This window comes from Cynocephalus volans, chromosome 8 (assembly GCF_027409185.1).
Source record: "Cynocephalus volans isolate mCynVol1 chromosome 8, mCynVol1.pri, whole genome shotgun sequence".
Taxonomy (NCBI): Eukaryota; Metazoa; Chordata; class Mammalia; order Dermoptera; family Cynocephalidae; genus Cynocephalus; species Cynocephalus volans.
The window spans coordinates 3396442-3420122 of record NC_084467.1 but is presented as its reverse complement, the minus strand read 5'-3'; the positions used below and the strand labels follow the sequence as shown (position 1 = coordinate 3420122).

The following is a 23681-nucleotide window of genomic DNA, read 5'->3' as shown; positions in this document are numbered from 1 at the left end:
AGTGAAATGGAACAGAAGGGGGATGTGGTGGCACTTCTGCACCCGGCTGGTCATCCCAGTGGGGCTGGTCTGTGTTTCGGGCAGAGAGGCTGAATCCTCTCCTCTGCCAAAGGACAAGGGCTACTGTTGGCCCCTTGGCACAACGGGAACTTGTGCGCAGAGCTAAGTTTCCTAGCTAGGGATTGCCTGGCCACACAGTGGCAGGTGCAAACTTCGGAGACTGGCTTCTGTGTGCTTGCCAGCTGAGATCTTCCTAGAATAATCTGAGGTCAGAAGATGCTCATCCTGTTTGTTTGGTGGCTGGGTGAGTTAAAAGATGCTGATTCCCTGCCTATACCTCTATTTACCGGCTCCTTACATCCAAATGCAAGATTTAAAACAGAAAGGTGAAAGTGCACATAACGCATCTTCACACTCCTTCGAAGCAAGGACTGATAGCATGTTTCAAAATGCCAAACAATCATTTAAGACCTCCCCAGAAACCCCCACAAATGGTGCTGAGAGTAACTAACAAGCACCACTTGGCTTGAGGTGAGAGACGAAGGAGTTCATCTTCATAGCAGGCAGCACATCAATGTAAAACAAGTGTGAAGAATAATCAGAGATTCTCAGATGGTGAGAGTTTGGCTCACTTATGTGGGCTGTGCTATTTACGCTGGAAAACAAACAAACAATCAAAAAATGGCACGGCAGAGCAAATTGACAAACCGCACCAGCGAAACCATTCCAAAATTCCATGAATCACAGCATGTTTTGGAGTAACTGCCTACTTAAAAGCAGATGTTGTTTAAGAAAGGTGGTGCTAAGTGTGCTCAGTATGGGGTGGGGGGAGCTTTTAAAAAGGCAGATGCCTTCTGGTTCCAGGAGGGACGATGTCCCTGGGGCCCCCATGCCCTCTGGGCTGAATCTCTGTCCTTGAATTCCCTCATCCTCCTTGAGGTCTGCTTGACCTGATGGTGAACTGACAGGTAGGGATGCATGTGGGGAGGGCCCAGGGCGGACAGTCTCAGGAATGGGGCAGGCTCAGTACGGCCCCTGCTGCAATGATTGAGGAATTAGGAAGAGCGGTTTGTAATGACTGGGACACCTGGTCCTTGGCACTGCACTGAATTTTTATGCACGAGGTAAAGAATAAAGCTTTCTTGCTCCATCCAACCCCAGACCAGCCCTCAGAAAGCAAGTGATGATTTCCCAGCAGGAGACGAAGGCAGGGAGGAGAAACACGGGTGGCTCCCAGCTCCTCTGTCCCTTCCTCTCTCCTGTCACTCTGCTCCCTTGTCTTCCTCCCACTTCTCTTTCTCTCTCTCTCTGGAAATGATTTTGTTTGCCTCCATGTTAATTATCTGCCCTCCCCCCCCAGTAGAATGTAAAACTCACCGGGGCAGGACTGCCCACCTGGCTTCCTGCCATATTGTCAACACATTGTTCGACAAGAAGTTCAACAAGTGTTTGTTGAATAAGCAGATGAACGAAAGATCGGCTGATTACGGGGAGCCTGGAAGAGTCATCTCTCTTCCGTTTGCATACGTGAGCGGCGTCTTCTTAAAGAGCTCACCATGTGGAGACAAGAATGGCTCTGGAAATCAGACGTGTTGGAGTCTTTTCCCATCATGACTTGAGGAATAGGTCCTTGGAAGACAGGGGAAAAGACAGCCTAGTGGAGCATAAGAATCACTGATGCTGGGATCTCCCTGGTGGAAGAGGATGGCAACGTCAGCAGATGGACGTGGGACGCGTGTGCACTGGTGACATTTCACTGAGCACACGGGGAGAGCCAGCCCGACCGTGAAAGGGCCGTGCGTCCCGGCCTCGGCCCCAGTTCTCGGTCTTGTCTTCCAAGAGCCTGGGGTCAGCCCAGCTTCTTGAGCTGCAGATGATACTGGACCATCTGGGTGAAGAAGCCAGGGATGGAAAACCCCCACATGGGCAATGGAGTCAAAATGGAGACCGTCCAAGGTGAAAGTGTCAATCCTCTGACGCACCATTTTATAACGTAGCTGACAGGTTAGACAGTCACACACAGAATTCCTGAGGACGGAAACCTGCAAGGAAGGCTCTTCCTGTTGCTGAAATGTGGACGTGAAAGAGTAATACGTTTTTTAGATGAAAGATTGATTTGAAATTGCAAGATCATGGTGGTGATGATGGATTTTCTGGTGGTCAAATTCAGAGTTGGTTGGGTTTGCCAATGAGTTCAGCATCTCTAAGTAAAAAAGCCAGACAAAGAAACAGAAATACTGCATGTTCTCACTCATAACTGGCTGCTAGGAAGGAGGGAGGAAGGAGGGAGGCCAGAAGGAAGGTAGGAAGGAAAGAAAAGGCCACAACAATACGCTGAACTTTCAGAACAAGAGAACGATCCTAAGGATCCTAGAGATGGGAAGGAGGGAGGGAAGGGGTTTGGGAAGTGAGGGCCTAAAGAAATATCATGATTTGTAAGAATGAATATGCTAATAATAAATAAAAAAATTAAAAAGAAAAAAAACTCCACAAAGGCCTGATGCATCTGGGGGTTGAATGCCGCATGAGAAGTCCACTCAAACTCAAGACTGGGAAGAACCAGGAATACTTTGGAGAAACCGAGTGGCCTCTCCTTTACTGCAAGGAGAGCACCGCATGGGAGCATCAGCAGCCACCCCCACCTACCCTGGGGTGTCACTGTGCTGCCACTCTGTGCACGAGAAGGCTGGGGCTCAGGAGGAGACCTGGTGGGCTCACAGCCAGGTTTTGTCTCGGACATTGCTGAAATCTGAGCCCAGCAGGAAATGTTCTGGAAGCTTCCCTGGCCATGCCTGGAGAATCTTGCCATTAGCACTGCAAACTTGGAAACAAAAGCCATTACACCCACATTTCAACCAGATAAAAGTGACATCAAGCGTGTAAAGATTAGAAGTGACTAAGCCTAGAATAGAAATGGACTTGACTGTACACCAAGGAGCAGAGAGTTTCCAAAAGCCAAACCCAATTGTTCCAAACACTTTAAGGGTCTGTGGGCAGGCACTGGACAGTGATCAGTGTGCTGCCTGAGCGCCTGTGACTGTGGGATTTCAGGGTCACTGAAGGGATAAGAGGGATATAGACAAAAATGCCGGGACCTTACTAAACCCGATCACCCTTCCTTTGAGTACTTTTCTTGAAAAAGAGAGCTAAAGCAAATGTGAAGGACCAGGCCCTGGGTGGGTGGGGAGCGCCTGCTTGTGGACTCGGAATCCCAGAGGTCAAGCTGGGAAGAGAGCACGCTGACCAACACAGCATCCCGAGGCTGCAGAGGGACTGCTCTGGCCAGATGCGTCACATACCGATACATGAAGCACCTGGGCGTGTGCACACAGGGCCTGATTCAGAAAAGCGCCGTGCTCCAGCTCCACGGACTCTGGGCAGGCCGAGTTCTGCAGGTCTGCTCGCTCTCTCATTATCTGCTCCGACATGGATGCCATTCCCAGTGGAGGGTCTGGGAGATAAGGTAACACTTAGGAATAAAACACCTTCACACACCCTCCCTCAGTCATCAAGGAACTAGCCTTCCTTCCCCTACATGGATTTGTTCTGACAGGCATCAGTGCGGAACTAGACTGTCTGTCGTGGACCGTGCACCTGCTTGCTTGTCTGTGTGTGCACATCTCGTAGCCCTGCCTTGAGCATGTGGCTGTCATGGGGGGGGGGGTTGCTATCTTAAGCTTCCTTCCAACGCTCAATGTCCTGTGAACTCCAGAAAGAGCTCAGGGTATGCAGAGCGCAGCCCGCAGCCAGGGAGAGGGGCTGAGATGCAGTGAGCGAACACAGGGCAGATACCAGGATTCTGTGGGGAACCCGGGCTTCCCACTGTCAGCGCCTCCCCCGCCATCACCTGCTTTCTGGTAGGCTTGCTCTGGAGCTCAGAACGCCAAAGGCCAGAGCAGCAGCCTGCGCTGCCTAGTGGGCGCTGATAGCCCTGGCCTCATGCTCTCACCCAGCTGTGCTCACTGGGAGTCAGGAAGGCCCCAGCACCGACCTCCAGAGGGCCGTGAGGGTAACGGGACAGGAAGCTGGCCGAGGCACAGACAGGCACGGTCGAGCGCCCTGCAGGAACCTGGAGATGGTCGGATGGCTGTTTGTGTGGTCTCGGTATGTGCCAGAGCTTTGGGGAAAATGACAAAACCAAAACCAAATCCCACAGAATGACTTTCCCCAGGCAATACCATGGATCCAGATCCCAGCATGGCCGTGTTACAAAAACAACATTTTCCCATCCTTGGGCGTCACTGGACTTTCACCAATTTCAAGAGATACAGAAGTGAACTTTTCAAGCACCCTTCAAGTAGTTTCAGAGGGAAACCGAGCTCAAGGAAGAACCATTACTTCATTAGCCTGGCTGATAAGCAGGAGCGAGGGTCCATCTGACCTCTAACCTTTCACCCCAGTTTGCGGTATTTCACCCAATTCCTTCACGCACCCTAGTGGTGAGATCAAGGGCGTACGCGGCCATGCACAGGAGATACATTCTTTGGAGACTGGCTACCTGCACCTGATTGGGGCTTCCCCCTGGGGGGGAAACATCCTCTAACAAGGAAGAGCTCGATGCCATAATATGGGACCCCAATCCCTACAGCACCCCGTCCTGGCAGCGAGTCTGGGGCACCAGGAAGCCTGTCTAAGATGGGACTTGGTGGGAGCTGCCCCGCCAGGAGCACGGCAGTACTTTTAGTAAAGTGTGTAGTTGGGACTCTCTGTAACCAGGCTCTGGCCTGGGGCCTCTACTCTACTGGGAAGATCTGTAGAAGGATTCTTGATGGCAAGACCCAAACATCAGCCAGCGGGAGCTGACGAGAGGACAGCGTCCTCCCTACAGTTTCCCCCAAGAGTCAAAGTCACCCTTGGGCCCAAGAAAAAGTGGGGCGACCTCTGTCCACTGACGTGTGGGAAGGAAACACAGAACACGCTGAGGTACGTACGGCCCAAGCGGGAGCAGCCTGGGCTGTTTGCACCTTGGATGAATGTTTTTCGTTTTCAAACAAATCAGAACCCTCATGGATTTCTGCATTCTGCCCTGACATACGCACATACACTGTGACGATATAATCCTTTAATTTTTGGAACTGGAAAATTTCTTTAATTTGATCTATGCTTGTATAACACAAATGTCCGAGACTCCACCACCCACCCAACCTGGTGCTCAGGCCCAACTTATAAGCAGCCAGCTACATAAATGTGTGCGTGGCTGTTAGGTAGCATCTCCAAACAATTAAATGAAAAAAGATAATATTTATGCATGTGTGTGTGTGTGTGTGTGTGTGTGTGTGTGTGTGTATAACCATGGAATTCTTAATTCTGGCCCAAGGTAACAGATCAGGCATTTGGTGCCCCTCGCTGAATATCTAGCAAAGGCAGGATTTAAGGGCCTCCTTGTCTGGGTCAAGGCTGGCCCCTGAAAGAAAGGTGATGGAAGAAGACCAAGTCACCAAAAAGCATATGCCCACCTGTAAAACTGCATTTCCAATGTATGCGTATATATGTGTGTGTGCATGTGCAGATGTGTGCATGTGTGACAGGTGTGTGAGGTGTGTTGCCAGAGTAGAAAACACCAGTGTATTCCGTTCATACTAAGCATGTTAAATAAATCAGATTTTTGTAACCTATAACACAATTCTTTTTTAAAAAGGAACATTGAAGATCTTCAAAAATTGCTACGGTACAAAAAAAGTGTGTGTGTGTGTGTTTGTATTTATATATTTATATATATATATATATATTAACCAGAAATAGTGACTCTATCAGAAGAGATTGCCACCCCTGTTTTCTGTAAGATTTCTACGTGTGATCCGCCCGGCCCCAGCTCTGCGGCCGAGCCTTTCGGGTCGGTACATGGCACATAATGGTATTATTGGCACAGCTTCAGAATCGTGGTACGAATCCCAGGTTCCGGATGCTCCCTCCTCTCCTTTTCACTCGGTCTCCTTTTCTCTCTGTCTCCAGTTCCTTTCTCGCATGTCTTCCTTCTGTTCTCCAAAGAAAACTCCGGGAGAAGGCAGTCACCCATAGGCATGAGCATTTTTACAAAAATAGATTTGGCCTTGAGCGTCCTGCTCTGTGAGTTTCCCACCGGCAAACAGAAGTGGTAGGTGCGGGGACCCTCCCCCTTAGAGAGTTTAGTTTTAGGTTTTGTATTTTTTTGTTTTGTTTTGTTTTTACAGGTTCACCAACGGAATCCTGTGTGGAGAGAAAACAGGAAGAGGTTAAACGGCAGCAGCACGAGGGTACGGGGATCCGGGGGGCTCAGGGTCTGGCTGAGCCTCTGCATGCAAGGCCCAGCCCCTCTCCTCGAGTCCCAGGAATACCAAGTGGGGGCCCGGTCCTTGTGCTAATTACTGGTGATCTCCGGAGGTCTGGGCTTCCTAAGGGAGGACTGGTTTCACCCCCATTCCCTCCCGGGGACGCCGCACCCCACGCGTGCACACCAGCTGGCCTGAGTGTGTCCACCAGTGCTCACTCCCTGTCCAGCCCCAGCTTGTGAAGGGCAGAGCTGTGCCCGCTCAGCTCCTGCACTGCAGGAAGAGATGGAGGCCGTTTCCACCCGCCAGGACTCGGGAGAGACGAATGGACTGAGTCAGAACCAACACCTCCTGGACCTCCCCAGGGGTGGTCTTGCTGAGGGGAAAGGAAAGTGAATCCCACCTACGTGCAGGTTGGCCCTGACCCAGCCTGTGTGTGCAGCTTGGAAGATGGGAACCATTTTTCTAGCTCAGTGAGAGGCCCCAGCAGGTTTGCTTCCTATAGAGAGTCCGACAGTCACCCTGGGCACTCGTGGCCAGGTGAGCTGGAATATGTCACAGCCCAACCTGCTCAGGTACTGTTGCTGGAAGCTACATTTCAGTTACAGGGATGGGGTGCTGTGTGTGTCCCCCACTGTCCCTCAGAGCTCCCACCAGCACCCCACAACCACAGGCAATTCATTATGACTCAAAAATTATGAAGAGAATGCCTTTGCAGCCTCATCTATGCAGATGCTGCAAATCGGAAAAGGGTGGTGTCCCCAAAATGCAGTTGGGAAAAGCACTGGGGTGGGGGGAGTACCCGCACTGTCCCAGACCCAGCAAGTGGCTGACCGGGAAGCGATTCAGAAATAGATTCCTGGGCCCGTGTCTGGAGACCTGAGTCAGGTCCTCTGGGCAAGGTCAGTGATGGTGGGTTTTTAAGAGCTCCCCAGGGGATTCTGCTGCCACTCAGGCCCAGGTCATGGCCCAGCTCTTCTCAATAGATAAGGGTGTGGTGTACTTTCTCCTGAGCCAACTAAGCCCAGTGCAGTGACTCTGGCTGGGACTGCGGGCTGTAGGCACCAGGTGGCACACACCTGCAGGCTGTGGACGCATCCTGGGAGTGGATGGCCCGGGAGAGCTCCGCCTGCTCAGCCCCGTGTTTGTTTCTGCACCATGAGCCTCCACACCTCAGATCTGTTCAACAGGGGGCAGAGGTGCAAGTTCCTACCCTGGGCCCCTCCCAGTCTGGACAACAGAGCCCAGACCCCTGAGCATCCCCTCTCCTTGCCTTTACCTCCAAATGACACCAGTTTGGGCAACTCTATGAGGCCCAAAATGGAGAGTCCACTTCCAGCTACTGTGGAAATGCCCACAGCCACGTGCGTAAAGATGCGGGACGTCCCATGGGGTCGATGCTGGACCCTCCTGGTAGCCCTTATTCCAGCTACGCCCCTCCCCCGCTGACCTCCCCCATGTCTGCAGGATTGGGGGTGGGGTGTTCAACACCGAGAGAAATGTCCCTCTCGCATGCCCATCTTCTTTCTAATTTTTTGAAAGTTAAAAAATGTGGACAAATACTGCGTGATTCCAGACATAGGAGGTCCCTAGTGTAGTCAAGGTCATAGAGGCAGAGATGGGGGCAAGGGGCTGGGCGGGCAGGTGTGGGTAGTCCTGGTTCAAGGGGTACAGAGTTTAACACGGGATGAGGAGAAGTGGTATAGAGACGGAGATGGCAGTGGTGGTACAATGACATGAATGTGCTCAATACCCCTTGAAAATGGTGAAAATGGAAACTTTTATGTTATGCATATTTTACTACAATTAAAACATGTTAAAAAGTTAGAAACGGGACTGGAGACTGGGCTTGGTGATCCCATACCCGGTCCTGGTGGCCTGGGGCATCTGTCCCTGGCTCCTGACTAAGATCGTTAACAACCACCCTGCACTCTCAGAGGTGCCCAGGGTTGGAGAGTAAACCGCAGGAGGCCCGCCTTAACAAGAAAGGTTTCCCGCGTGAACCGCTGCCAGGGCTGCTTTCCGATCCTTGACCCTGACCCCGAACACACATCAAGGCCGGAGGAGCAGCTCCCACCCCCTCCCCGGCCAGCCATTCTCCCGGAGGGGTTCCCAGGTAGACTGTATCCCACCGTTTTCCTACTTAAAAAGCGTTCTGCTTCCTACACTGGCTCGTGGATCCTTCCAGACTCACCCTTCCCTCTTCCTCTTCCCTGTCATGTTCTAGGCAGTACCGTAACCTCAGATTGTAAATCTTAAACCTCAAATCCTTCAGGTTTCAGCTAAAAAGGGTCCTCTCCTTGGGGAGGCCTTCTCAGACAGCCCTTCCCTTCCTATACGTGTTCTGAGTCTGATTTCTGTCTACTGGGGGTGCTGCGCACTACGTCTCGGCTGTAGGACAGTCTGGGCGTGTGTGTGACGAGGCTAGCTGGACGCTCCCTGAGCACGGCGCTCTCCCCCTGCCAGGTTCAGCCTCACTTCATTCAGGCCCCAGCCCTGTGCTGCCCAGGGTGGGAAATCCACTCTGAATGGAGCTAAGAGAAGTGGCATGGGCATGAACGCAGCTTGGTCCTTGGCCCTGGGACTAATCCTTAATAGCCTGGCACGGCCTCCAGGTGCTGCCTGCAGGTGGATGCTGGAGGGAGAGATGCAAGGCGGACCATCAAGGATGGGCTGCAGCCTGTGCCCGAGTACCAGATGTCTCTGCAGCTACATGGGGAAGGGAGCCTCCTCCAAATCTATAGGCAAGTCTCTCTACCCTGTGTCTCAGGATGAAAAGGTGAAAGAGGGGCTTCCCTGCAAGGGCCAGGCAGGTTCCCAGCACCAGGCCTGGGAGGAGGGGTTTGGGACTGCCCACGGTCACCTTGCAGGCATGCCCTCAGTTCTTGCCAAAACCCTGATGCTCAAACTTCAGCTCACAGGGGAGTGCTAGGATTTTTCTGTTCTCAAGGCTCAGCACATGAGCCTCTTAGACTAGCACCAAGCCCAGAGGGACTGAGAAACCCAGGCCAGTTGGGAAAGACAGACAAGGTGGGCGCCAGAACCTCTGGCTGGAAAACACACACAGGCAAATGCTGGCATCCACAAGAGGTTCCCAGAGCCTTCCGCTAAAGGGGGAAGCAGGTGTGTGGTGCAAAGTGATCTCTGAGAACTGGACCTGGGATAAATTCTGCCCTCTGCTGCCTAGAAGGGGATTCTCAGCTGGCCTGGCCCCATTGGGCTGCAAACATCACAGGGGGTCACTGGGTATAATAATCAGTGTCTGTTTTTGCAAAACAAAGAGAACAAGCAGACCAGGTGCCCCTGGGCACAGCAGCTACTGGTTAGTTTCTCCACAATCTAAAAGGGCCACTTCCCCTCAAAGTTTTTTCAATGCTGATTCTCAGTTTTTTTGATGCTGGATATTTCTTTGAAAAAAAGTGTTTCTTTGAATTACAAAAGCTAGATATTCTATTAATGTATTTCAAAAAAAAAAAAAAACCTAAGTGGGAAGGCTCAGGTGCGTTTCTTATTTCTTTTTTATTAGTTATGTCATCAATGTGCTTTTGAAAATAATAACACATGATTTATTTCTCACTTGCTTCAGATTCAAGAGCTTTTATGACTCTGCAGGCTCTGTTTGGAATAAAGTGGCCTTGGCAAATGCAAAGAGCTGAACACTAATGAGGTTTTCTGAAGTTTACTTTTTATATGAAAAATGACAGGAAATTAGCCCCTGCGCCAACAGCAGGCCAGCTTCATTTTCTCCTTGTCCGCAGCAATTCTGTCCCACCAGGGAGGTGGTCTGAGGCAAGAATCTGCTAGAACCTATCCTAGAGGCTGAAGCTAGGCACACAGAGTGTACACCTGCCCAGGAGCCACGGGTGTCCCAGACCCCCTGCCCTGCAGCACAGCAGACTCAGCCACAGTTTGGGTCCCAAGTGTGCGTAGAGGTTAGAGTGAGAAGACATTGGTGGTGTCAGAAACTGCTACGTCATCATTAAAAATGCATTTGGAGAGGCTTAACAGCTGTGCAAGAGGTAAATATCTCCACTGGCTCTTAAGCCTTAATTAAATGTTTTAGTATTAATTGCTATTTATTTAAGGGACAAGAAGCACCCTAGTAAATCTGAGCTACTTTCTTGCTTTTCTCTGCCCGGTGCTCACGTTCAGGCATTAATTGCAAGAATCGGGAGATACTTAGAATCCAAATGCTCTCGTCCAGTGAGTGATAAACGGTCTGTCCGGCACGAGGTGACGGAATCTTCAAGCATTTATCAAGGACTAACGAGGCGGTTTGCATAGCCCTTCTGGTCTCACCTTTGGAAAAAGAGGCTGCCAGGAGTGAGCTTTGTGTCAACAGACATGGTGGCTGAGCCCAGCTGGCTCGGGGTAGGTGGGCTCTTGGCTCTTCTCTGCTCCCCAAATAACCTACTCAAGATCCACAGGGCAAGGGCCAAGCTCTTTGGACAAGAGAGATTCCCTAGTGTAAATAGTATAGATGGAGGTGGTCCTGGAAAAGCTTAGGCAGTTGGGTAGTGGGGTCCACTTGGGGCCCAATTGGGGGCACTGGCACCTTGTGCTTATGCCTGGGAGTGGCACTCAGAGAGGGCACCGACACTGTTGGGGGTGGGGGGAGGCTTCCATGTTGCTGGAAGGGGATAACCACGCTGATGAGGCAGAAAACCCCAATTTCCCCCCAATTTTAATTTTTGTAAAAGTCAGTGCTGTGGCTCCCCACTCTGATGCCAGAGAGCGGTCCCTGGGTTCAGGCTTTTGGATGCTTAGGAGCTGGCCTCTGCCCTGCAGGGTCTGGCTGAACATCCCTGAGATGCCAATTTTGTTGGAAAGCCCATCTTCGTCTCCCACCCAGCTGGGTGTGGATGAAACGGGGACGGAAGCACACACACAGGAGGGCTGGGTCTAGGGCATGGCCAGGGGGTTTGCAAGCCACACTCTTGGACAGTTGGGCAGCATGCGCCCTGGAGATGGACAGCCTGGGGGTGATCCAGCCCCACCACCTACAATCTGACTGGCCTTGGCCAAGTCACTTTACCTCCCAGTGCCTCAGTTGCCCCACCTGTAAATGGGGTTGCTGGGAGGACTAAACCAGTTCCTATACATAAAGAGTGCTCCTGTGAACTGCCATTTGAACGTCCACATTAGGGAACTGTCCCTCTAGGGAGGCTACCTGGAGACAAAGGTGGGGCCTCCAGTTCCGAGGGCCTGCGGTTCTTGGAGGGCAGGAGTGGAGATCTTTGACACAGACCCAGCATCTCCCAGATCAATGAATTATGCCTCAATGCACTATAAAATTCCTAACGGAGATGCTGGCAGCCACCTAGCCCCGCAGAAGCTCCACCAGGCAAGTGGGAAAGCCGCTGCTAATAAGCAAGCTCCCGTTGCTAGCTTGGCTGGAACTCTGGAGGGGGCTCCGTCTGTAGCCTTAATGAGGTGAGTCACGTTGAGGCAGACAAAGGCACATGCTTCCGATGGATGTGCCTTGCCCAGCGCATCCCGATGAACGGCTGGGGACAGACCGCGTCCTGCCCGCCCTGCCCACACAGACTCGGCAGAGGCCTTTGCAGGGCGGCTCGCTTCCCATTCTAATCTAATCACATCTCTTTGCCCGTTGGCGGAGCATTTTGGCTTCGGGACAGGGAGCGAGGGCTGGAGATTTGATTTGGAGCAAACATGCGATTCATTAGCGCTGGGATTAGGAACTGACCGATTCGTTCCTGCTTCTGGCTGCAGCTGGCTCCCCCGGCCCCCAGCTAGCTGCCACAGGCTGAGTCCTTGAGACCCTCCCCGCCTCCGGGCCTTCAGCCCACTCTCTCCACAGCATGTTCTCTTCAGTCCCCAGGGTCAGAAGGTGAGCAAAAGGTAAGAAAAACATTTTCAATGATTGATATCCCACCCTGGAAATAGGGCTCGCTGCTCACGCAGGTGAGCTGATGTCACATTTAGAAGGAATATCTGGGGGGAGAGGTTTACCCTGTGAACGAGCAAAACGAGCGAGATGAGGATCCTTAGAAAGCCTCGCCTTAGAAAGAAAAACAAGCCAAAGAACAAAGACAGAAACAAAACCCGGGTGCGTGTGTAGACGTGCATGTAGCACGTCCGGAGCGTGCAGTCGTGGGGGCGAGATGCTCTTCCCCAGCAGCCCGCGTGCTCAGAGACGCAGCACAGAAGAAAGCAATTTAGCGTTAGCATTGAAGTTAATATCACGGAAAGCAAACCAAATGTTCCTATCCACCAGAGCGTGGAAAATTCATCCTGTTTTGGTGCCAGTCCCTGGCTTCAAATTAGTAGATGTCTCAACCCTTCACTTTCTTTCTTTATCATTTTCCTTCTTATCTCTTATTTTTATATTTCAAAATTGTACTTTAATTCTGCCTCGCGCCCTCCCCCAATGTAAAGGCGCGGGATGGAGGTGTGATTCCCGCCCACCCGGCCCCACCCGCCTCCCCTCCTGTTGCAGGAGGTGGCACTGTCACTAGGCTTGTTTCAGGAGATGGTTTTCCCGCCACACGGGCCATGCTCCTGGTGGCTTGCCTTCGGGATCGAATGGTGCTGACCATCATGGTCCTGGTGCTGAATTGGGGCTCACGAGCATCCATTACTGTCCCCCACTGGGACATGAAGGGCATGTCTAACATGCAACTTACACACCCAAAGCCCGGCCCTCTGGTTTGCATTCAGAAAAGTAACGCCATTGGAAATCCACCCGCCACATCAAGAAGGGCTCCCAATTATCCCAAAGTGGAGACAGGGAGGGGAGAGGGGTAGGTAAGGAAAAGGAGATTTAAAAAAAAAAAAAATCAACGTTCAAAGAAAGGCACCTACCATGAAATAGACACATGGCGTCTGCCCTGCCCCCAGGAGGTAAAAAAGACTTCGGCCAGTCAGCAGGAGATTTCAAACCATTTTTCAGACACGAAGGCCACAGGAATCAGATGCCGATCAGAAGAGGAAGGTCTGTAGCAAGCAGAAAAACGGGCTTGTGCATGCTGGTGTGTAACCCGCCGTGGGCAAGCCGACCAGGCCTGCTGCGGACAGCCACTTCTTGAGAAGAGAACCCAGGAAGGACATGCCCCACTCGGGCCCACTGGCCTCGGGCAGGAAGGGACCCCCTCCTCGCGGCTGGGGAGAGGTCTTCATTTGCTAACACCCACAGCACACCAGGACTCTGATGTGGAGGCCAGAAGGCTGGTGTGTTCCCCTCACCACCTACCCCCCCAGTTGCGTCATCTCCAGAATTTAGTTTTTGAATTTGCAGGACAAGCCCAGAGCCCAGGGTCTCCACCTCTGATGGCAGAGATGTGATGCATTTCGTTGCACATGACAGAAAGGACAGGACCTGCCTCCTAAAATGTCTCCCCCATATTTCTTCACTGCTGAGACTAAGCTACCATTTCCCAAGGCCATTGAGATCCCACAGAGCATTACCTTGGGCCAAAAAGCAAAAACCTGACATTTCCATGCCAGGGCATGAGAATGCCTGCCCCATGCTTGGACAGGGCACATCATACCACATGGCACAGAGTGGCAGAAAACCAAACAACGAGGACCAACTCACACCCCTCCCTCCCTCCCCAAAAAGGCCAAAGCCCTGGTTGGCCAGGGTTCATATCTGAACTGATACACATACGTTCAATGAAATGGTTGGAAAATCCTTTTGCCAATTCTTTGTCAACTCAGCGTTCTGGAAGGCTGAGATGCCACCAACAAGCTCCTCAAATGTCCGAGTGTGAAATCAAAGAGATTCAGGACAATAGCCCTGAGCTCCACTGTCCTCCACTGGAAGGGAAGGAGTGTCTGAGGACAGAGTGTTGCAGAGTCCACGAGGCGCCATGAGAGGAGGCGCAGACGACCCCTGCTCATTCCCGCTGCCAGCATAGGACACATTGGCTGCAGACTCGGCAGATGCCCCACATCCCTCGATCACCAGGGTCCTGCTTTCTTGCCTCGAACAATCGGCAAACAGCATAGAAGTGAGCACGCTGCCCACCCTTTCCCAAAGTGAGCCCCGTCGGGCTGCCTCACCCTTGGTCCCATACCAGGGGGAACCCTTTAGGAGACCCCGGGCAGGGTCCCTCAGCTGCTAGCAGTGAGCCCTTGAAGGCAGCCTCATGGCCTACTCATTTCTTCCTACGATATTTAAGTTGTTGGAGGTTTTATTTTTTAATTTACAAAATGATGCATGAGCGAATACTCGCTTTAAAAAAATAGCTTATTGATATTTTAATTGAATTCTGGACTAACCTTCAGAAGCTGGCTCAAGGGTTTATTAAACGTTCCCAGGGGTGGTTGTTGGGGTATGTCTCCTTTGAGGGATTACACATGAGTAATGAAAAAGAGCATTTAATAAAAACATTTGGTCTGGGAGTCTGGTTGGAATTTGGTATTTTTGCTAGATTTGCTGCTGACATTTTATTGATGGGTGCTCAAAGATCCTGACTCTGGGAGGGACCAGTCGTAATTTGCTGATATTCTGGAGGCCAATTTGGACTCTGCAGGATGACGGCTGGCCGCTCAGCCTCTATGGTGTGTAGCCAGGGCTGGGGAAGGCGCACTTCCATCCACCGCCCAGGTTTAGGGTCTGGAAGGGAACTCTCGCTGCTGCATTCTTGGGGTGGCAAAACACCTGTTGATATATACCCAGCCCCTCCTGTTTTGCCAAATCAGCTTCCTGCATCTTCTGGGCTCCTCAAAGTGATCTAAGGAATGACTTAAACTGACCAATAGCCTTAAGCTGGGCCGTGCCCGGCTCTGGGGTCTGGACCACCAGGAGCTTTATGGCTTCGGGGCCCGAGCCTGAGCTTACCGGTTTCCATTAAATGTGGACTTGTACTCCCCCGTCGGGTGCAGTGTCTCATCCGTGTACACAGGCGCCGATGCCCTGACACACTCGTGTGAACACTGGAGGGTCTCATTGTAGGCCGTGAATATGTCCAGGCTGCTGGGCACCCGGGCCGGGGTGAAGTCGGTCAGGTTCTGGCAGCTCTCTTCCTGCTGGTTGGTTTTCCTCTGGTGGCTGTTCCGACGAGTGTTCCTGCTTTGGGCACAGCTGGAAGAGAGAGAGAGGCTGGGGTGGGGGCGGCCGAGGCCAAAACCCACCAACGCAGCTCCAGCGTTTCAACTGCGGAACCCTCGCTTCCAGGCATGAGTTATTCCTGATTTAATATCGAGTGGTAATTCCCAGCCTCTCAGAAAGATCAGCCACAATCAAGCAATCTGCTCTTTTAAAAAATATGTATATCAAATAAAATTCGAATTTTAAATGTGGCCATTATCACAGGAAGAATCATGAGGCAAGCCATCGAGCTGTGTCGTCGCAGAGCTGGTGCCTTGTTTGGCTGAAGAATGTCAGCCTGACAGTGTGCTGCTGACTTGGTGTCCCCATGAATGCCTCACGGGATGAAAACTGTGGTGGGTGCTGGCTGCTAGAGGGGCCTAGAGAGTGCGGGAGCCTTTGGGCACAGGCTGGGGTAGTCCGTTCCTTCGTTTCAGAATGGACATGGAACTGTCTTTGGGGACAATTGATAAGGTGGGAACCCCTGTCCACATTCACAAGCTGGAAATGATATGGGATCATCCTCTGCCCCTATAGGGTCTACTAAGGGAACTGTCCTGCCTTGCCATGGACACTTGCCTTATTTTCCTGTTCCTCTGGACCAGAGAGGCTTCCAGAGGCCACTTAGGATGAATATGGGAATCCCACTCTCGTCAGTCGAGGGATTTGACCACAGGGGTCTTCAGGGACGTCCCTGGGTGCCACTTATAAGACAAGGTCACAAGAAGGTCTGGAGGGTGGCAAGGAGGAAACTCCCCTCAGCTTGGGGAGCCACGCAATCTTCCCTCGGTCAGGATACCACCTCCCCTTCCCCCGATGCTCAGAGCTGCTGTGGAAACTGGGGTGCAGGGGGCAGGGGCTCATGGGCCTGTTTCCTCACAAATCTTGGTATTCCCACTGAGAGGGATCCTGACTCCTGGGGTAGAAACCCCACCCCATGAATGAAGGTGAAGGGGTGCATGCAGAAGCCAGAGGCCAGCTGCACCCCAAAAGTCATTCTGCAGGGGAAGGCCAGGTTCCTGGAACCTACTCACCCACCCCCAGGCTGTTCTCCCTGAAGGGCTCTTTGAAGGTTTGCTGCAAACCCCAATGTGTTAGAAAATGAAGGTGAAGGCCTGGCTGCCTGTCACCCATGGGCCACAGAGTCTGCCATCTCCTTGGGAGAGATGAATCTCCTCATCAAGACGGGATTTGTGCCGCCGGACACGCACTTGGTCTAGGAGTCCTGGAGCTCCTCCTCTGGCCAGCACCTGCCTAAGAAGCCCTGCTATGAACTTCTCTGTGGACCTTGCCACCTGTCCCCAGAAAACACCAGGGACCCAGTTTGCTGGCCATCAGGAGGCAGCTTCAAAGTCTCGCTGAGTGGGTGGGAGGTTTGTTCTGGGGCTGTGCCACTACCTGCCACCAGGTCCCACCTGCTCTGATCCCAGAGCTTGGCTTTGTCTCCCGTGTCTACATGTTTCCCTGTTATTCAGAAGCTCAGGTGCTGATTCTGCCCATCAGAATATGCCTGAGTCCATATTACTATCTGCAGGCAGCGTGGGGATCACTTGGGTCTTTTACTCTACAAGGGAATTTCGGCTTTGATGCTAAAAGGAGACACAGTTGCTGCAGAAGTGGCTGCAGGCAGGTGCAGGCAGGGTCACCCAGCAGCTCCTGACTTTCTCAGGGGTGTACCAGGTATGTACACCCAGTAAGGCTGTCCTAAAGTAGGCCAATTTCCAGGCAAAGGCAGGCAGCCTGGAGCAAAGCAGTAACCTAGTTCAGAGACAGAGTGGCGGAGAGAGGAAGGAGGGTTGCAGAAGAGGCTGGCCATGCAACGGGCCACCTGAGACCGCGAGGGGCAGGTGCACGATCCCACCAGGCTGCTGGCAGGGAGGCCACTGTCCCTGCCTTTCCAGGGAAGGTCCAGAGGAAATAAGCAATGGGGACCGTGTCTGGGTTGGCAGCATCCAAGGGTACACTTGGATCCAGAGAAAGAATGCAGAGACAGGAAGAGCATGCAGCCTGAGAAACGATGGCATGAAGGCTGGGCTTGCTGGCTTTCTGCGGAGAAAGCCAGGGGGAGGGGGCCATGCCCCAAGGGCAGTGTCAGAGAGCTGCAGCCCTGGGGCAGAAGGCTAGCAGAGTGCAGGGCAGGAGAAGCCTCGCAGGGTGTTCTCTGGCCCAAACCGATCAGATGGTTCCCATTCCCATGGCTGTGATTCATCCAGGGCTACGCACCTCCCTGGGGACCCTACAGCCCCCCATCACCAGGCCAGGAGGGCCTGAGGAGCCTTACCAATTTTTTAAGACAAGAGTTGTGATCAGAGCAGCTATGACCATGATGAGGGAGACGGTGATGGTGATGATCTGATGCACAGCCAAACCTGGAAAGGAGGAAACGGGAGAGGGCAGGTGTGAAACCAGGCCCAGGCATGAAACAGAGCTCTGTCCTCCCAACCTGGGTGCCCTCGAGGGGACCCCGTGGGATACAACAGGCGCCCAGGCCCTCCTTCCCACTGCAGCCAGCTGCTGGTAGGTGCTGCGGGCACCAAGGCTGTTCCCACCAGGGTCAAGCCAGTGTGGCTCCTCCAACTCTGGCCTCGTTCCTTCCCCCTAAACTGCATACCTGAGCTGTGACCCAGCCCATGGGCGGCGGTGTCCTTTCTTGAACGTGCCAAGCCCTTCACCTGCCGCCTTTACCAGGCTGAGACTTCTCTCGAGGACCTGTCACCCACTCCTTCCTCCTCTTGCACCCTGGGTGAGCTCTGATCCTGGATTCCAGAGGTGTGAGCACCAGGGCAGCTGGCCTGTGAGTGGGAGCAAGTTTGGCCTGACCCAGAAGAAACCAGGATGACCTGGGACTTACTGGGGGGAGGTGGGGAAGAGTGGTATGTGGTCCAACACCCTTGCAGACCCGGGGGCATGACGATCATTGGGAGGCATCTTCCTCTTTCCAGAGTCCTCTCCAATAAGTTCACTGCATGATGAGTTTGCAGGAATAAAAGATCCAGGCCAGCAGAGGATGCTTCCCAAAGGGGGATCCACAGTCTGGCCCCACTGCCCTGTCCCTATTCCTTGGCAGGGAAGGGAAATGGGAGGGACAGTGGAATCAGCAGGACAGGGACAGAAGGACTGGCCACATCTGCAGCAGGGCAGCCAGAGCCCTGACCAAGAGCTGTGGGGTAACCATGCATGTGGATGGCAGAGGACAGGAATTCTCTCCCACACCTTCCCCCTGCCCCCGCCCCTCCTGCAGCATCTGCCCCCGACCACAGGCCCAGGCAGGGGAGGGAAGAAGGCAAGCTTGTTACAGCCCCCTCCCCCGGCTCTACCCCAGGCCACACTGCTTCCTGACCACACATCTGTCATGTCCTTCCCAGGACCTGGACACTAGGAGCCTCCCCTGGCTGATCCCACTGGCCAGTCAGGGCCAGCTGGAAGGTCCACAGCCCTGGCTCTGTCCTCTGGCTGTTAGCAGGAGCCACCCCTGGGGAGCTGGAAGTTAAAGGCAGTGAGGTGGGTTTGTGGAGCCTGCGGAGCCTGCAGGGGCAGTACCACGCCCTGCCGAAATGCGGACGGCCCCTCCTGCCTCCACTCCAATCTTAATGCCCACCTTGTGGAGGCACACCCGTCACAGCTGGCCAAACTGGTGGGCTGCTGGGTGACAACACCATGCATGTATGTTCCAGCATGGCAGATTTCAGAGGGTCAGGATTTTTCTGGTGGCCTCCCAAGGACACAGCCTCACAAACAGGTGTTACCTCTCTACCAAACAGGGTCTTCGTGCAGGACATTATCAATGACTGATTAAAGGCGTCCACGACCAGAAAATGAGCTTCATCTCTCTGTCTCCCCTCCTTTCTGGGCTATTGCTGTTGGTCATGAGGGATCCCCATCCTGAACCCACAGGGTGAGCACCACTAGGAAAACAGTGGAGGAAATATCCGAGTGTCATGGGCCTCCCTTTATTCATTTGTTACCCATTGACTCAACCACGGCTTGTTGTGCTCCTACCGTGTGCCACACTGCACCAGTGGTGACCAACTAAACCTAGTGCCCACCCTCAGGAAACAGCTGCTCTGGTGCCATTTTTGAAAGATGCAGCATTTACTACTGTTTCTGGTCAATGGCCTTCCCAAATACCTGTGCCCAATTTGTGGCATCTGCCGAAAACGTCTGGACGAGTTTCCCTCTCCTCCAGGATGACAAATCAGTTTGCCAGTGGGGTTGAAAGCTAAGTTATGCCACAAAGACCACCCTCAGTCTCACCAACAATGGAACATCCATCAGCCCCAGTAATCCCTTCCTATTATTCACCAGGTTCTCTGAGACCTAACAGACCTGGAGAGAGAAAGGGTAAAAAGAACGTCCAGCTTAATGGACAATCCTGGAGGGGTGGCTACCTGCTCGGTCTCCTGTTGCCTTCTGACTGTATACTTCCTCTGGCCCAGTCAAGATACAGCCAGGCTGTCATGAAAAATATATACTTATCCTGTTTCTGTACTTCCTGTGATGAGAAAGAGGCTGCTGCTGATGGTAGTGTTACTGATGATGATGGTGAGGAGGAGGAGGATGGTGAAGGTGACTATGATGATGATGATGATGATGATGATGGTGGTGATGGTGATGGTGGTGATGATGATGATGATGGTGGTGGTGATGGTGATGGTGATGGTGATGATGGTGATGATGGTGGTGATGATGGTGATGATGGTAGTGATGATGATGATGGTGATGATGGTGGTGATGGTGGTGATGATGGTGATGATGGTAGTGATGATGGTGATGATGATGATGATGGTGGTGATGATGGCAATGATGGTGATGATGATGGTGATGATGGTGGTGATGATGATGATGGTGATTATGATGATGGTGATGATGGTGATGATGATAGTGATGATGATGGTCATGATGATGGTGATGATGGTGGTGATGATAATGATGGTGATGATGTTGGTGATGATGATGGTGATGATAGTGATGATGATGGTGATGATGATGATGATGATGATGGTTGATGGTGGTGATAGTGATGGTGATGATGGTGGTGATGATGATGGTGATGATGATAGTGATGATGATGGTGATGATGATGGTGGTGATGGTGGTGATGATGGCGATGATGATGGTGATGATGATGGTGGTGATGATGGTGATAATGGTGATGATGATGGTGGTGATGATGGTGATGATGGTGATGATGATGATGATGGTGATGGTGGTGATGGTGGTGATGATGGTGATGATGGTGATGATGATGATAGTGATGATGATGGTGATGATGACGGTGATGATGGTGATGATGATGGTGAGGATGGTGAGGAGGATAGTGATGATGGTTGATGATGACGATGGTGGTCATAATAATGATGGTGGTGTTGATAATCATGACAATGATGGTGATGATCATGATGATGATGATGGTTGATGGTGGTGATAATCATAGACATATTCAATAAGTGGTGGCAATTGTGTGTGTTATTATCTCCTTTACTTCTGGCAACAACTCTCAAAAGTTGATATTGTCATTATCCATTACGAAAGTGAAAACTATTTGGTAGACTTTGTGTAAAATCTTCAGATCACACAGGATCTGCTGGCTCCCAAGCCTACTCTGAGAGCATTTGTGTACATGATTCTGAGCTCAGACTTCTTTAATCTTAGTGTTCAGAGGCTGGCTCCTCTTCCTTCTATATTCCTGGGAGAACACAAGCATCTACAATCATGGAGGCAGGTGCTTATGCCCCACCACCTCCTCCGTGGAACAACCCCTCAGGGAGTGTTTGGGCACACACCAAGAGCTTCTCAGCCATTTATTGGCATGTCACATCCCAGTTCCTACAGCAAGAACTGGATCTTTGTTTCCTGGGCCTAAACCTGCTGTCTTCTAGGCCAAGGCTGGAGAACTCCGTGCCTATGGAGGTGGGTGACACATAAGAGCCAAGTGGGTGGGGCTGAATCGAGGGGTAGCAGCAGGGATGGTTCAGCCTGAGGGGCCAGACCCACCTAGAGGCACTGGGAGTGCCCTTATGATAGTAGCGATCTCTGTGGTCCACTCTCAACATCAGCGGGTCCAGACGGGCCCCAGGACATTGCCAGACTTTGACTCTTGTCTCATGACTAAGGGGTTCTTCTGTAATGTTGAATCTTTGCAGTGGCCAAAATCCTCAGAAGGGAAAAGTTTCATGACCATCTGTACCCTAGGTGTTTAATTCCCTTCCATCCTCCCTGCAGGTAAGGACGGGAAAGCATTGATTTTCCTTTTCTGGTGGATCAAAGAAACTGAGGCCCAGAAAGAAAAATGGTGGGTTCAAGGGACCCATCACTAATGACTCAGGAACAGAAGCCCAGCCCTTTGCCTGAGGTCCTTGTGAATGAAATCTTCAGCATCTCCCTGCCTACCCCTGCCCCTCTCCCCCACACTGCCTGACACAAAAGCTTGCGACATTAGGCTGTGTGATAAATTATTAAACTTTAAATGAGAAGTCAAAAATAAGAAACCAGGAGAACAGGAACAGAGGCCATGACGTATTTCCAATGTCAGCCTTGTTCTGGAGGTCCTTTTCCTGCCTTGTGTGAATTTTCTCCATCTAGCTTCCCAAATTAAAATTTGGAGGAAACCATATGGGGCTAATCACCAGCTAAGAGAACCTGGGCAGAAATACAACAATAAGACAACAGTTCTGCTTTCTCGAGTGATTTTTTTTTTATCCTGGTTACCTTGCTAAGTCTTCACACACATGACAGATTTAATACGTTCTCAACCTGCATCGTTGGTACCTGTCTGACCAACCAGGAGCCTGATACTCAGAGAAGTAAAGTGACTTTCCCCTGGTTACTCAGGATGAAAGGCAATTCTTTGGAGTCCCTGAGAAAATCAAACCTCTAAATCGAAATCTAACACAACTGTAGCCACATTCTGGTATTAAATCGGTTGGAGATAAACATTTTGCTACTTCCCACATACTTTGCTTGCAAAGCAAATAGCCTTTGCTTCAATGAAACCCATGGGCCACTGGGCTTCTGCATAAGAAGCCAGGGCTGTGAGAAGATCCTACAGACCCTGCAGTCACAATGGCTAAACAAGGACTGGGCCTTTTGACATATAGGAGCAAGCAGGCTGGGATACGGAAGATCCATAAAGATGCCTCATTTCCTCTCTTTGGAAACCTTCTACTACAAAGAGTGCAGAACAACATGTGAGACGTTGTATGTGTTCAAAGCATCTGCCCTTTTATTCAGTCTTCCCCAAAAGCCAGGAGCTGCTTCCTCATCTGTATAACTCCCTGAAGTCTTCACGTGGATCCCAGGTAGGCAAACCTTTTCTTAAAGGACCAGATGGTAAATATTTTAGGCTTTGCAGACAGTATGGTCTCTGTCACAACTATTCAACTCCGCTGTTGTAGCATAAAAGCAGCCACAGACAATATACAAACAAATGGGCATGGCTATGTTCCAATAAAACTTTATTTACAGAAACAGACAGTGGTCATATTTGGCTCACAGACTGTAGTTTGCAGATCCTTGCTTTAGGTGAATAGCCAAAGATGGTTTTGCTTGCAAATTACATAGAAGCATATGAGTGTATCCATTCTGAATGACTGGTTAAAGCTGAGACACAAACTACAATCTTGGTTCAAAAGACTAGGACCTTCTGACTCCATCATCAAAGATTTACTGTCTTCTGGGATTTCACTGGCCACTGTCAAGATGATTTAAAGGCCATAATAACTAGCAGCAGTTGGCATCACCCTGCTAGATTTGACCACGTGAAGCTGCTTGAGAATAGATTACCTTGTAGGGCAATTCCCCTTGAGAAGTCAATTAGACAGGATGCTTGATTTTTGGAAATCAAAACACAGTGAGAAATCTACCAATTTTATCCCTTCAGGGGCCCTTAGAAATACTTTGGTCATGTGTCTCTTAACTTTCTACATTCACATTGGAAAGAAACTGATTCTTGAGAAACACAAGAATGTTCAGATTGTGGAATCATTGTGTGAAGAGGAATCATTCCCTCTTGGTCTCTGGAAAGGACTTTCCTGGTACCATGCAAATGCCACCTTTCTCAGGAGGACATCCCTCAAATTCTCTCCTTCCTCACTAGTGTCTCTCCACACTCACACCTTAAATCATGTTCCCTCTGGTCAAGTCTCTGGTTTCTATTAAGCAACACAAGCAAGAAAAACTGTCCCATAAACCCTACTGACCCCGTGCAAGGCACTCCTTCAACAGTCTCCATGCTAGCAGTCAGATGGGCTATGATTGGGTTGACAATGATGTTACCTAAGGGAACATACACTCTATCCACCCAAGAAAGGGGAAAAAACACAGAAGTCTCCTCTCTACTTTCAAGGTCAATATTGAATACCATCTTCATACTCTTTGCA

At 51.3% G+C, this 23681-nt stretch overlaps 1 protein-coding gene across 1 annotated transcript in view; it reads right to left on the bottom strand.

Annotated features, from left to right (window-relative positions):
• Positions 1-13132: 13132 nt before the first annotated feature.
• The window catches only part of AJAP1 (adherens junctions associated protein 1), a 64157-nt gene continuing 53608 nt past the window's right edge, over positions 13133-23681 (bottom strand). The window contains exons 4-6 of the mRNA XM_063105688.1: positions 17585-17672; positions 15055-15297; positions 13133-13205 (exon numbers count right to left, since the gene is read on the bottom strand). Coding sequence (XP_062961758.1) covers positions 13133-13205; positions 15055-15297; positions 17585-17672 — 404 coding nt within the window. The remainder of the gene's footprint in view (positions 13206-15054; positions 15298-17584; positions 17673-23681) is intronic.